The following is a 13,971-nucleotide window of genomic DNA, read 5'->3' as shown; positions in this document are numbered from 1 at the left end:
ACCTCTGAACCCATTTTCTTCTGTCTTTTTTCAGTGTGTGGGAAGTGCGACAGCTGCTGGGCCATAAATATGTTCATTAACTACAATATCATCATATATTAGTAGAGAAAGTTAGAGAACCCAACACTTATTTACATAATGATGTGTCTCGTAGGTAGAATCTGTACCCTAAAAATGTCAGAATAACTATTTACTCGTAAAAATTGTGTTTTTCCCCACAGCCCCTCAGAGAACGTCTACTCGATGATTCAGCACCCTAAGGATGCTGGGAGGCCAGACAGCGCGGCCCCAGGAGCAAACGGGACCATGTCTTCACCTCGGCCCATGCAGGGGGTCCCTGTGCACGGGCTGAGAGCCTCCAGCCCCCCCTGCCTCATCCAAAGACAGGTACAGCATTCAGTCACAGTTCGTGTGTTGTGATCACTAGAAATCCAAACTCTTATGCCGTTAACCAGTGAAAACTGATCCAGTTCCAGGCATGGATGTGCAACGAGAACGGGAAACAGCTTTGGATGCTATGAAACGTTGCACTTGAAGCCAAAATGGCCTGACCTCGGAACTTTGGAAACCTTCCGCATCCATTGAGCATTTGCACTTTCGCTTTTTGTCCCCCTTGCATTTTGTGGCCTGTCTCAGCAAAAGAGAGGCTAAATAGCTCTCGGTTCAGTTATTAGCACATCTCACAACTACCGTAATTTTCGGACTATAAGCCGCGCCTTTTTCCCAATTTTTCGACCCTGCGGCTTATATAACGGTGCGGCTAATCTATGGATTTTTACAGCTAAAGGCCACTAGGGGACCTCCTACATCTATGGATTTTACAGGTTACAGTCCACCACCTTTAACTCTATGGGCTCTATGGCCGCTCCGCGCCCCCCACCTTTAAGCGGCGGGCTCCAGCAGGAAAAGCTGGAGGCCGGAAAAGAGTGAGACAGGTAGCGCGCAAAAGTAAAAGTGGAACCGAGAGTGGTACGAGAGACAGAACGAGAGCAAGACAGACAGACATTACGAGAGCGAGACAGTTTGTCCCCGTACCACTGGTTGAAAACCACTGCTGTAGATCACTGCCGGTACGTGCGCTGGGAGCGCACCGTTTAAGTTTGAAAGTTGAAAAGTTTGTGTGTCTGAAACGCTATGTGATACAGTACAGTTTACACAGCACAGTACATGTTCTGTAGCTACTATTGCACTAAATGGTAACACTTGAATACGTTATGCAAATATGCAACTTGTTTGTTGAAATGTTAATAAATGGGAGCTTCCTCAAACAGCCATCTCTTTCCCGACAATCCCCTCTGTGCACAAACCCTTACATATGGTAATTAAACATTAAAACACCTGCGGCTTATAGTCCAGTGCGGCTTATATATGTACACATCATTCAATTTAGCTGCTGCGGCTTATATTCAGGTGCGCCTTATAGTCCAAAAATTACGGTACTAGGAACTTAAACTTCAGGAATTTAAATAAAGGTTTTTTAAGTGTTTGTTCTGGGTAGTTGATTTACCTAATCAAAAAAAAAGAGGATACGGTTATTTACAAATGTCCCTTTAGTAAAGTTAGTCGATGGAAGTATGTTTTTTCAGGCCCCAGGGCATCACATGACTTATATGGTAGTTGTTATCCCAGTGATGGCCAATACGTAAATTGGCTTCAATACCTGGCACAATTCCAGGACCTCTGAAAGCATGGTGACACTCCTAAATGTGTATTTCATTTCCAAAAAGCCAAAGCATTATTATTCTGTTAAGGCACCGATAGGGCAGAATAGTCTCAAAACCATGTCTTTGGTCTGCTTTCATCATAACTCATCAATAGAAATCCAAATGTCTTCCGACTCCGATAGCTCCACATGACTCGACACAGTGCAGAGATGAATGCTCTCCCCACCACCTGATTATTCTACTCTTTCTCTGTGTTGGAGTGTGAAGCTTGCAGAAGTGTATAGGACTATGTGGTCTATTTGTAGTCACTGCCCAAAGGCTCGTGCAGACACACACATCCCTTTGCTCCTCAAGGTGGTGTCCATGGATCCTCACTGAGCCTGGAGGAGAAGCCCAGGAAAATGAGGGATAGTTGAATTGTGGTATAATTAAATTAATAAGTTACATTACATTGCAATTTAGCTGACGCTTTTATCCAAAGCGACTTACAATAAGTGCGTTCGACCAACAAGATACAAACTTGAAGAAAACAGAATCATATAAGTACATCAGGTTTCATAGAGCTAAAACATTTCAAGTGCTACTCAACTGGCTTTAGATAAGCAAGCCCTTTATTAGTATATAAGCGCTTTGATAGTAATTTTATTGCTCGAAGTGGAGTCAAAAGAGATGAGTTTTCATTCTGAGCCGGAAGATATGTAAGCTTTCTGCTGTCCTGATTTCAATGGGGAGCTCATTCCACCATTTTGGAGCCAGGATAGCAAACCTACGTGTTTTTGCTGATGGGAACTTGGGTCCCCCTCGCAGTGCGGGTGCAGTGAGCTGTTTGGCTGATGCAGAGCGGAGTGCACGTGCTGGGGTGTACGGTTTAACCATGTCCTGGATGTAGGAAGGGTCAGATCCATTCGCAGCATGGTACGCAAGTACCAGTGTCTTGAAGTGGATTCTAGCAGTTACTGGAAGCCAGTGAAGGGAGCGGAGGAGCGGCGTGGTGTGGGAGAATTTAGGAAGGTTGAAGACCAGACGAGCAGCTGCATTCTGGATGAGCTGCAGAGGTCGGATGGCACATGCAGGTAGACCAGCCAGGAGGGAGTTGCAGTAGTCTAGGCGTGAGATGACAAGAGTCTGGACCAGAACCTGTGTCGCTTTCTGGGTCAGCTGGGGACGTATCCTCCTGATGTTGTAAAGAGTGTATCTGCAGCAGCGGGTTGTAGCAGCGATGTTTGCAGTAATAAGTCAGCCAAATCAATCAAATGTAGATCATTTATGTTTGATACTTGAAAATACCTTAAGAAATCAAAACTCTCCATGGTTTCCAGGGTTTCATTTATTTTGTTGCAAAATGTTTGTTTTCAGCTCCTAACTTAAATCAGAAGCCTCAGATTGCTCTTGATAAGGGGAAACATGGCGTTTTTCTTATCAACTTAGATTTGTTAGAACATTTTTCCAACTTTAATTGACTGAATTTATTTGCCGTATTCCATTATACTTTTTTAATTTGCTGAGGGCCGATTCAAAATGGCGGGCCACATTTGGCCCCCGGGCCGTAGTTTGGACACCCCTTGTATAGTGAAATGACCTTTTTTTAGCTTTGCAGACTTTTTATCCATGGTTGTCTCTTTGTCCAGTCCACAGACCTGGTCAGCATGGTGTACAGCTGCATCGGGGCGGAGATTGAGGACTCTGATGGCAGCAGCTCCTGCGACATCAAAGACACGGAGCAGGATACTGACAGGTCCACCATCGTCTCCGACGTGCCCCCCGACGCCCACACCAACGGCCAGGTGGCGTTCTCCAGGGAGCAGCCTGAGAGGCAGGCGGAGGGGGTCCGGCAGGAGAGGATCGTCCCCCTCACAGACCCTCGGAGCGACGTGGAGGAGGACAGAGAGGGGAGCCAGGCCAGGCCCGAGCCCCCCCCACAGAGCTGCAAGCCCTCTATGGCTGTCATGAGGCAGAGACACCTGCAGGAGAGCCTAGGTACTGCCCCTCATACAGCAAGTTATTTTTCAAATGAATTTGACCTTGCTTTGGCTCTGGTTGGACATTAGTTATTGTGTATTTCAACCCTCATACAAACAGCCTATCTGACTTTATATTTGTAACTAAACTTAGTGGAAAACTGGCATTGCTATACTGACTGAAAAGTGTTCTTACCTTCCTCGTCTGAAGGGCCAGATGTCTGTATATTCTGCTTTTAAAATACCCCTACGGCACAAAACAGCATATTTGTTGGATGAGATTTTTACATTAGATAAGATATACCGTATTAATTCTAAATTGGGAATTGTAATATGATACAGCAGCATCTAAAAAATACCTTAAATAAATAAACTCTAAATAAATACACATTTGCAAAAAAATAATGTACCCTATCCATCTATAGAATATAACAAATAAAAATACAAAACATTTAAATATACAGAAACATTTATAAAACATTATAATAGAATAACCTGCTACTACTAGGCAAGGCAAGTTTTATAAAATAGAAACTATTGACATTATTAAGTGGTATTATTAAAATTTTCAAACTACATACTTAGTTTACTTTATTTCAATTACTGAGGAATTTTTTTTTTTTTTCACCATTATTACTAATAATAATAATTTAAAAAAATCATTAATAATTGTAATAATCTTATAGGACAGATTCTATATCAGTGAGTTAAATACTAATGGCATCGTTATTTCAAACACCATTTTATTTCACTTTAAACAACAACAATTGAAATGTAGAGCATAAACATAATATTGTCAGATTGTAATTCGTATATTTGCTGTCAAATATAATTGTAATGATAGTTTTGAATCAAAATCTCTTTCAAAATGTGTCACCTTTTTTGGTTCTATTGTGGGACCTTCATTAATTATGATAACTATAAATAATGTAACATTAATATAGAATTCAAAAGTCTACAGTTTTTGTAACATAGTGTAAAGAAATGTACGGATGGGGGGGAAAAAGCCCAAAAGATGCCGTTTGAAAAGGTAACAAACTGTAAAAGCAAAAGTTAGATAAACATCATTAAACAGGGTGTCCGCGGGGTCTTAAAAATTATTAAAAGTTGATAAATCAATTTAGCGAAAATGAAGGCTATTAAAAAGCATTAAACGGCATTTTCCAAGGTATTACATTTTGTAGCTTGTTTTCAATAAGTATATAAATTGTCCAAAGAGGTTGTATTCTAAAGTGTGCCTGAATGTAATCATTGCGTAGATGTGTAGTGTGATTCTGTGTAGTTTATTTATGGCATCCCGTTGGATTTGACATCATCTGAACAGGACATCGCATGCTCACTGCTTGATAGCGCGCAAAGGTCCGTTTACGCTGGTTGTTAAGCAACATCGTTATGGGGAAATGCAAGTCTGCGTCCAAATGGTTGGAAGATAAGGAGGAAGGACAATGTGAGGTTAAGTGTGTCGCCAATGTAACCGGTTAGAACTCCAAGTGGCGATGAGGTCTTAAAATGTATGGAAAGGGTCTTAAAAAAGGTCTTAAAAGGTCTTACATCTGACTTCCGGATTCCTGCATATACCCTGTTAAAAGAAATGGTGTTCTGTCAAAGTCAGTTTGAAAAGGGATAAATGGACAGAGTTTTGATTTGTTCAGTCTCAAAACTACGCTTTCCCTTTTAAAAAGAGCGGCCCATTGTTGATTTCAAGTCTAGACTCCATAATGAGCCAAACATCCTCAGTTACAAACATCGCTGCAGACTACACTCTGGCTCAAGGGGAATTAAGACGTCCGTACATAGCTTCAGTCCAGAGCGGGGCATGCCATCGAATCAATGGGAGAATCTGCAGCCAGAATGTCATTACAAATTGAGAAATGCTAATGAAAAGTACATTTTTATAGTTTCTGCAATTTGTGCAGAGCAATAAATATGAATAATAGGTTCTGCTACTGCTAATTGAATGAAGATCAATGACTGCCTATCAGCTTATTAACATGCATATAGTATATGCACACATCAAGTGGCAAGCATAATATTCATTTCATCATTTCAATTTCAAGATGTATTTGGGTGAGAAAGCCTTTATCGTAGATACTGTACATTTCTCATCCCGTGTCGAACAGAGTGCGTATAAAGTCAAATATGTTATATTAAGCGTTTTTTTCTTTCCTCAGAAGAGGCAGGAAGGCTGCAAGTAGAAGAGGACCAGAGTGACCGAAAACATGAAGAGAAGCAGAGAGGAAGAGGACCAGAAGGCCAGCGTCCTCTCCTGCCCACCAAGGTATGTGAAGTAAAGAAGGAAAAGAATCTGAAGACTTGTGTGAAATAACACAAATGCTCTATTCCTCTTCCAGCTGAGCCTCGATATCCTAAGAGATACGAGCTCTCCAGAAAAGGCTGTGCGTTCTCCCAAAAGCTCGCCCATCAGCCCAGGTGAAGAGCTGACCAATGAGCAGAGGAGCCTCCCTCCAGCTCAGCCAATCATTGAAGAAGATGGGACCAGCCCCCCAGCGTCTGCCAATCCGGGGAGAGAAGCAGCGGATCCTGCCAGTCAAGGTGCTGAAACAATGATACTCTGCGGTAGATAGAGAAGTGGCAGATTGTGTAGATCACTAAGATAAAACAATATAAGAATATACAGGATGAGTATAATGCACCTTGATGAACTAACCTAATGTTTAGAAGCAGAGTCGCGTTTAAGTCCCCATTGTTAACAAGAAAAACAAAGTATCATTTCTAGTATAATAATTCAGAAATCTTGTTTACATAACTCTTACAGGTCTAGTCAGCATACTGTGCCGTCTTCTTCTCCTCCTCCTCCTCATGCTCCGCCATTCACCTCGGCTTCTTCTTCGTCTCCCTCTTTTCTCTCTCTCTTTCCTCCTCCTTCAACCTCTTCTTATTCTGATTTTCATCTTCCTACTTCTTCGTCTTCTTCTTCTTCTCTCTCTTGTCTTTCCTCTCCTCTTCCTTCTTGTTCTTCACTGTTTATTGGGCGGATAACAAACCAACTTTAAAACAGTATCTATTTTTAAATTCCTTTCTTTGTATTAGCGGGCAATCATTTAATGACTGTAATTTGGATCATAATATTCATCCCATTATTGGCATATTTGTTATATTTTGTGTGCCTCATGTATAATATGCAATCCTTGATTTTCTATTGAAAAATGTCAGAATTGAGCAACGAATGTTTCTGTTTAACTTGGTAGATGTAAGGAGACTACTGAATGCTGTATGTTGTTGATGATGTCAGAAGGCCATTATGGAAAGAATAAATGCAGATGATGATGTTTTTTGTTACTCTTCCACCAACCAGATGAAGGCCGTAATGGATTCCCCGCAGCATCGCGTCACACCAGGAAGTCCAACTCGTTCGACATAGGTACCGTACTTCTTTCTCTGTGTGCTTGATAAACTCAACATGCATGTTGTTTGGCTCTACACGTGCATGAATGAGACAAATTGACATCTTGCTGTTTTCTCCATAATTCATAACAATGGCCCACTGCCTTGTCATCATTATATCAAATGAAAGCAGCGTGATTTTGATGTCCTCCCATGCCTGATAGATCTTCCTGCCCGCTTTATCCTGCAACCCCCCCTCCCCCCTTTTTGTTCCCCTGTTCCCACATCCCACTCTGTCTGTGTGCCTCGTGCCATTTCCCTTCAGGCATGGACCCGGACAGCCCCTACGATCTGGAGAGGTCCTCAGATCGCAGATTCCCTGTGAAAAAGCCCAGTTTCCCCCAGTACAGAAACAGCTCTCTGGACTTCCCAGCGGGGACCAGGTGTATGTATCTGTTTCACTTCCTGAATGTGCAGTATGACGGCCATGTGGCATGTGATCTGGCACAGTTTTAATTTGACTAAAAATTAAAGGAGTCCTATTATGCTTTTTGGGGTTTTCCCTATCCTGCAGTCAGTGTGTTATATACAGGACTGTCTCAGAAAATTAGAATATTGTGATAAAGTTCTTTATTTTCTGTAATGCAATTAAAAAAACTAAAATGTCATACATTCTGGATTCATTACAAATCAACTGAAATATTGCAAGCCTTTTATTATTTTAATATTGCTGATTATGGCATACAGCTTAAGAAAACTCAAAAATCCTATCTCAAAAAATTAGAATAGTTCCTCAGACCAAGTAAAAAAAAAAGATTTATAACAGCAAAACACAATCAAACATTTGAAAATGTCCATTAATGCACTCAGTACTTGGTTGGGAATCCTTTTGCACGGATTACTGCATCAATGCGGCGTGGCATGGAGGCAATCAGCCTGTGGCATTGCTGAGGTGTTATGGATGCCCAGGATGCTTCAATAGCGGCCTTTAGCTCATTAGCATTGTTGGGTCTGGTGTCTTTCAGCTTCTTCTTCACAATACCCCACATATTCTCTATGGGGTTCAGGTCAGGGGAATTTGCAGGCCAATCGAGGACAGTAATGCCATGGTCAGTACACCAGTTACTGGTGGTTTTGGCACTGTGGGCAGGTGCCAGATCATGCTGGAAAATGAATTCCTCATCTCCATAGAGCTTTTCAGCAGACGGAAGCATGTAGTGCTCTAAAATCTCTTGGTACACAGCTGCATTTGCTTGATGAAACACAGTGGACCAACACCAGCAGCTGACATGGCTCCCCAAACCATCGCTGACTGTGGGAACTTCACACTGGATTTCAAGCAACTTGGATTTTGCTCCTCTCCAGCCTTTCTCCAGACTCTGGCGCCTTGACTTCCAAATGAAATACAAAACTTGCTTTCGTCTGAAAAGAGGACTTTGGACCACTGTGCAACTGTCCAGTGCTTCTTTTCCTTAGCCCAAGTCAGACGCCTCTTCCGTTGTATTGAGTTCAGAAGTGGCTTGACCATGGGAATACGGCTATTGTAGCCCATTTCCCGGACACGTCTGTGAACAGTGACTTTTGATACCTGGACTCCAGCTTCAGTCCACTGTCTTTGAAGCTCCCCCAAATTCTGGAAGCGACTCTTCTTCACAATGCTGTTAAGGCTGCGGTCATCTCTCTTGGTTGTGCAGCGTTTCCTGCCACATTTCCCCCTTCCAACAGACTTTTTGTGGATGTGCTTTGAAACTGCACTCTGTGAACAGCTTGCTCTTTGAGAAATTTCTTTTTGTGTCTTACCCTCCTGATGGAGGGTGTCAATGACGGTCCTCTGGACAGCAGTCAGATCAGCAGTCTTCCCCATACTTGTGATTTAGTTTACTGAACCAAGCTGAGTGTTTTTCAAGGCTCAGGAAACCCTTGCAGGTGTTTCGAGTTAATTAGACGATTCAAGTGATTCGTTGAACACCCTACTAGTATACTTTTTCATGATATTCTAATATTTAGAGATAGGATATTTGAGTTTTCTTAAGCTGTATGCCATAATCAGCAATATTAAAATAATAAAAGGCTTGCAATATTTCAGTTGATTTGTAATGAATCCAGAATGTATGACATTTTTGTTTTTTTAATTGCATTACAGAAAATAAAGAACTTTATCACAATATTCTAATTTTCTGAGACAGTCCTGTAGGTTTGTGTGCAGGCAAATGGTCTGCAAAGGCTACAATCCCAAAGTTCTCTCCAGAGGGAGTTGCTCTCCAAGAGCACTGGATACAGCGTTGGAGGCATGACACTTTCATTCATATAAAAGTTGCTCAGTGGCCTCTCCAGAGCAATATTACCTGGGTTTAGGGTTAAGCCCCGCCTCCGATGTCCTGCTCTCGGTTCAGTCAAATGAAAGGAGAGGAAAAAACTCTGAATTTGGCTTTTAGCGCATTTTACAACTTTAAGAGCCTAGTGATTTGAGGATAATGAATAAGGGTTAGAAAAGTGTTGGTACTGGGTGGTTGTGTTAGTTTAAAAATAAGTATCTGCTGATTTACAGACCTCTCTTTCCCTATGTAAGTCAATGGGAAAGGTTTTTATAAGCCCAATGACGTCATAGACTGACACAGAACACATCTTCCTGGGGGCCTTTTTCCCTTCTGTAACATGGTGACATCTTTATGTAACGCTTGCATTTCTATTGGCTAGCGCTCCAACACATCGTACGTGATAGGCTAAGGGGCAGGACATCTTTGTCCATTGGACCAATCACAACAGACCAGCTAACCAATCAGAGCAGACTGGGCTCTGGTTTCAGACAGAGGGTGAAAAGAGGTGCTGCAGCACAGGCAGTATGAGGAAAATAAAGAGCTTTTTGAACATTAGAGCATGGAGACATGTCACAGTAGAGACACAGAATACAAATATGAACCTGAAGATGAGCGTAATAGGCCCCCTAAAAGCAGAACATCTGTAAACAACCCTATTTTGTCACCAAATGTTGCACAAAAAAATTCTTGTAGACTTTCTCACATGGATGAGTCATACCGAACATATTGTATGCATCCTTGTTCCGCTATTTTTATGTATGGCTCCAAAGAAAGAAATCACAAAACATCCTTTAAAGCTGTTATTTGGCTGTTCTCCAGCACGTCTCCCTGCAGCTGGCAGCCGCTCCGACACGGCCTGGATGAGAGTGCTATTAGTCGGGAACCTCGCCATATTTCAAATAAAGAACCTTTTTTCATTTCTGCTTTAATCGAGCAGATTCCTTTCTGATACCACGTCTTATTATGGAGATAATTGGCAGCCATGTTTAGCTGACTCGTTGTCGATTTTGACACTGAGACGTTTTTCCGTTGGAGATGAGAATCCTGTGGCGGAGGAATTCTAGGAGCTCTAATGACACAGCAACACCGCTGCCAATCCTCTCCGTCATACACAGCTGTTTGTCAAGAAGCTGCTCCTGCGTGAGGCTCAATTAGCATCACTGTGAGGATGATGATGATAAGTCACAGACGACGGGAAAACAGCCGCTTATACAGGAAGTGTGCCTGCTGGGCTGGGTTATAATAGTTTGAATTTTCGGTTACTTTGTTAGATGGAATAGATGTTGAGGATTAGGGCCACAAGTGAATGTTTTTGTTGTGTTTTTGTTATGACTTTAATCTCTGAATTCTGTATTTAAAGTCAGAACTCCAAAAAGAAAAATCCCTTTTGGTCAGATATCTTAAAAAATATCACATGACATAAAAACGAAACCAGAAATTAATTTACGACTATTAAAATCATATTTATTTATTATTAATTGTTCCCTTTTTAGCTAGTGATATGATGAGAAAAAAGAACCTAAAACAAATTTACGTTCATTTATTTACATTTTTTTACAAGACAACAAATATAAGTTAAGTTGTTTAAAGGATATCTTTTTTTTTTGTCTCAAATAAAGGTTGACAGAATTTTGGTGATATATGTTGACTAAAAAAACTGAATATGTTTTTTTTTACTTAGCTACAATTATCAACACTTTTTAAAATTAATAAATCAATTGTCTCATTTATTTATTTATTACATAATTGTACTATACTTTAATAGCCAACAGCATTTGTGTTTCCAGTACAGTGTGATATCTGAATACTGGAAGTCTGTGAAGAGTACACAGAGAACATCATTAGCATTAGTTTAGAGTCGTGTTTGCAGCCAATCTGGTGAATTTAAATCCAATGTTATTCTCCTTTAAGCATTTAGCGCTCACTAACTAGATGCTTACTCTGTCTGTCTGGTGTTTGGTTTACAGCAAGTAGCGTACAGATGGTTTATTGTAAAGACAAATCTGTCTGATAGGGTTTAAAGAAGGTAGATAGCTGACTTGTGTGACAAAAAAAGAAAACAGATACAGACACTAGTACATATGTTATTATATTAGTGCAGCTATAAACCTGCAACAACTTCATTGTTTAGCCACAGAAACAACCTCTTACAGTTTCTATAGTGAATCACATTGAGTTGCCTATTCAAACATAATGCAGACATTAGCGTGGTTTTGAACTGATTCATGTTAGTTCAATATGCACTCTCCTTTTAGCTCTGCAGATCTAGATAATCATAATTTTATATGGATTCACCATGAAATCTGCATTTTTAATAATATTAATAACTTATTTATAAAGCACTTTTCAAAAACAACGTCACAAAGTTTGTTATTTACTTTTTTGCCGATCAAATTACACTTGAATGAAGTGCATAGGCAGTGGAACGTTTCTAAGTGGGAGCGACAGGTGTGTCTCCACTGTGGAGGTTTATTTCCATAAAATACAAGATCATAAAAAAACCATCTCTTTGTATATGAGCTTGTCTCCACCTTCATTGAATTTAAAAGGATAGAAATGTTTAATCTGAAGACTAAAAGTGCTTAAGTTTGTGCACTTAATAATGAATACATGTGAAATGCAACAATGTGATTTTACACGTACACATCTTTAGCATCCAAACTCCACTGGAATGGATTTTAATCATTGTAGTTCATAAAACTGCCACTTCTCGTTCAACAAAATGAATAATAAAGTGACAAATCACCTTCACAGTGGAATTATTAAAAGTATAACTGTGTAATGCTTACAGTTGGGAATCGTTTGTATTTTAACGATTCGACTTCAGATTGCGGTTCTGCTTTTCATTTGTGGTTCCTTATGAGGTTAAAACTTAGCCAATAATGCCAATTTCTTAATAATTAATAAATGTGAAATGCACCAATGGGATTTTCTTTTTAATTGTATGGATTGTATAGCCACATAATGGGCTCCATTTTCTGAATGATTTAAGTAAGTCAATATTTTTATTGAATTGTAATATGATCTGGGAGTCCAATGTAACAGTTAAGCATATAATAATGTGATGATGCCAAAAGATGAGACTTGATGTTATCTGCAATTAGGTGGATTCAAAAAAGGTTTGTATATTGGCAATTGGCCAAAATGAATTGGAAGATATCGGCACATCTGTCAATACCCTATAATCGTTTTCCTTAAGTATGTCTCCATTAGTGCAACCCTTCCCTTTACACATAATCACAAACTCATTTCCAAGGAGGACCTTTGAATTGCACAGTCCTGCATTGACACTGTTTCTGCTTGTTTTAGGTTATGAGAGCCCCCAGCTGGGCAACAGAGACGCGTTATGACGTTACCAGAGCACCAGGAGGAGCTTTCTGGGGAGGGACTGGAACAACGAGGACTGGAGAGAGACAAGCTTTTAAAAAGCCGTGTGGACTCAAGAGACAAAGCTCCAACAGCTGCTCTCAGCCCCCCCCCCCCCCCCCTCTCAATTTTAACCCATGTAAACATTTGTTGCTGAAAATGCATGCACTGGTATGCTTTCTGTTTTTAACTGGTTGCACTTGCTATTTTCTCAGGCATTAAGGACGCTCTAAACCCGTAGTACATAAAGCACACAATCCGTCTCTCCAGTCATCATGAACTATTTTATGCATTTGTGCAAAAATATTGAGAATACCGTCATCTCATCCCTCGTTCCCCGTCTTTTACTGACAATCTGTGACTACTAAGAGTGAGTTTGTACCGTCTTGATTCTAGTGAAGGTGTCAATAATGAATCTAAAAACTGCACTAACCATTGTGGTAAACAATCATGTTTTTATTTGTGATAATATGTCATTTGATAACTGTGTTTGTGAGTATGCTTTTTGGTGGTGATGATTGAGAAATGTGTGTTTCATGCACTTAGCACTCCCATCTCTTCAAGAGTATTTAAGTCAGTCAGTGTTTGAATCAGATTTTTTTCAGGCCTGAAAATTAGTATATTTTCTAAAAAATGCTTCTATGAATCGGAATAAATAAAATTGACTTTACACGAGGTACTGTGTTGTTTAAATTCACATTTATGAGGCATCCTGCAAATACATTTAGATGTTATGAAATAAGAGCAACGTGCATTTCCCAAAATAACCCTAACCCTTCTGTTGGGCTTAGTAACACTTTTCCAAATAAATATTTTGAGGTTTAGGGAATTGCACTGCTGCTTTTATTGCAGATTGTTTGGGAACATTTTAATCACTTTACTGTCTGTTAAGAAACATAAAGAAACATATACTGTATATACATACATACATAGCCTATAGCTCAGCCTATGCATTTTCTGGGGGGAAAAAAACAATGTTTCTGTACCTGTAAAATCAACACTTCTCATTTTTAAATTATTGACGAGATGTAGCCTTAAGGACGACAAAGATTGTATAGAAGTCTACGAAATAATCACCCTACTTCTCAATTGATTCTAAGTCAGCATTTCCTATTAAGGTAATGGTCTCAATTGCTAGTTTCAACTCTTCTTCAATACAGTTATATATATGTTTTATTTACGATTAAATAAACAATGTGTTTGTCTTAGGGCGGGGCTACCTTGTGATTGGCATGTCACTACAGATTTAGAGTTGTCAGGTTTGGGTGCTCTTTGCGTTTTTGTTTTCAACGTTGACCCTTTCCCGGTTTATTTCAGTTC

At 40.1% G+C, this 13,971-nt stretch overlaps 1 protein-coding gene across 6 annotated transcripts in view; it reads left to right on the top strand.

Annotated features, from left to right (window-relative positions):
* Positions 1–13,326, top strand: part of carmil3 (capping protein regulator and myosin 1 linker 3) — a 147,982-nt gene extending 134,656 nt beyond the window's left edge. For 5 of the 6 annotated variants that reach the window (XM_079651797.1, XM_079651796.1, XM_079651798.1 and 2 more), the window contains 7 exons: positions 222–387; positions 3,293–3,641; positions 5,794–5,900; positions 5,974–6,175; positions 6,939–7,004; positions 7,293–7,412; positions 12,595–13,326. In XM_079651797.1, the coding sequence (XP_079507923.1) occupies positions 222–387; positions 3,293–3,641; positions 5,794–5,900; positions 5,974–6,175; positions 6,939–7,004; positions 7,293–7,412; positions 12,595–12,635 (1,051 nt within the window). In that variant the 3' untranslated portion in view covers positions 12,636–13,326. The remainder of the gene's footprint in view (positions 1–221; positions 388–3,292; positions 3,642–5,793; positions 5,901–5,973; positions 6,176–6,938; positions 7,005–7,292; positions 7,413–12,594) is intronic. The other variant, XM_079651799.1, reaches the window with a different exon arrangement.
* The last annotated feature ends 645 nt before the right edge of the window (positions 13,327–13,971 follow it).

Source organism: Notothenia rossii (assembly GCF_949606895.1).
Source record: "Notothenia rossii genome assembly, chromosome: 9".
Taxonomy (NCBI): domain Eukaryota; kingdom Metazoa; phylum Chordata; class Actinopteri; order Perciformes; family Nototheniidae; genus Notothenia; species Notothenia rossii.
This window is presented reverse-complemented; position numbering and strand designations above follow the sequence as displayed.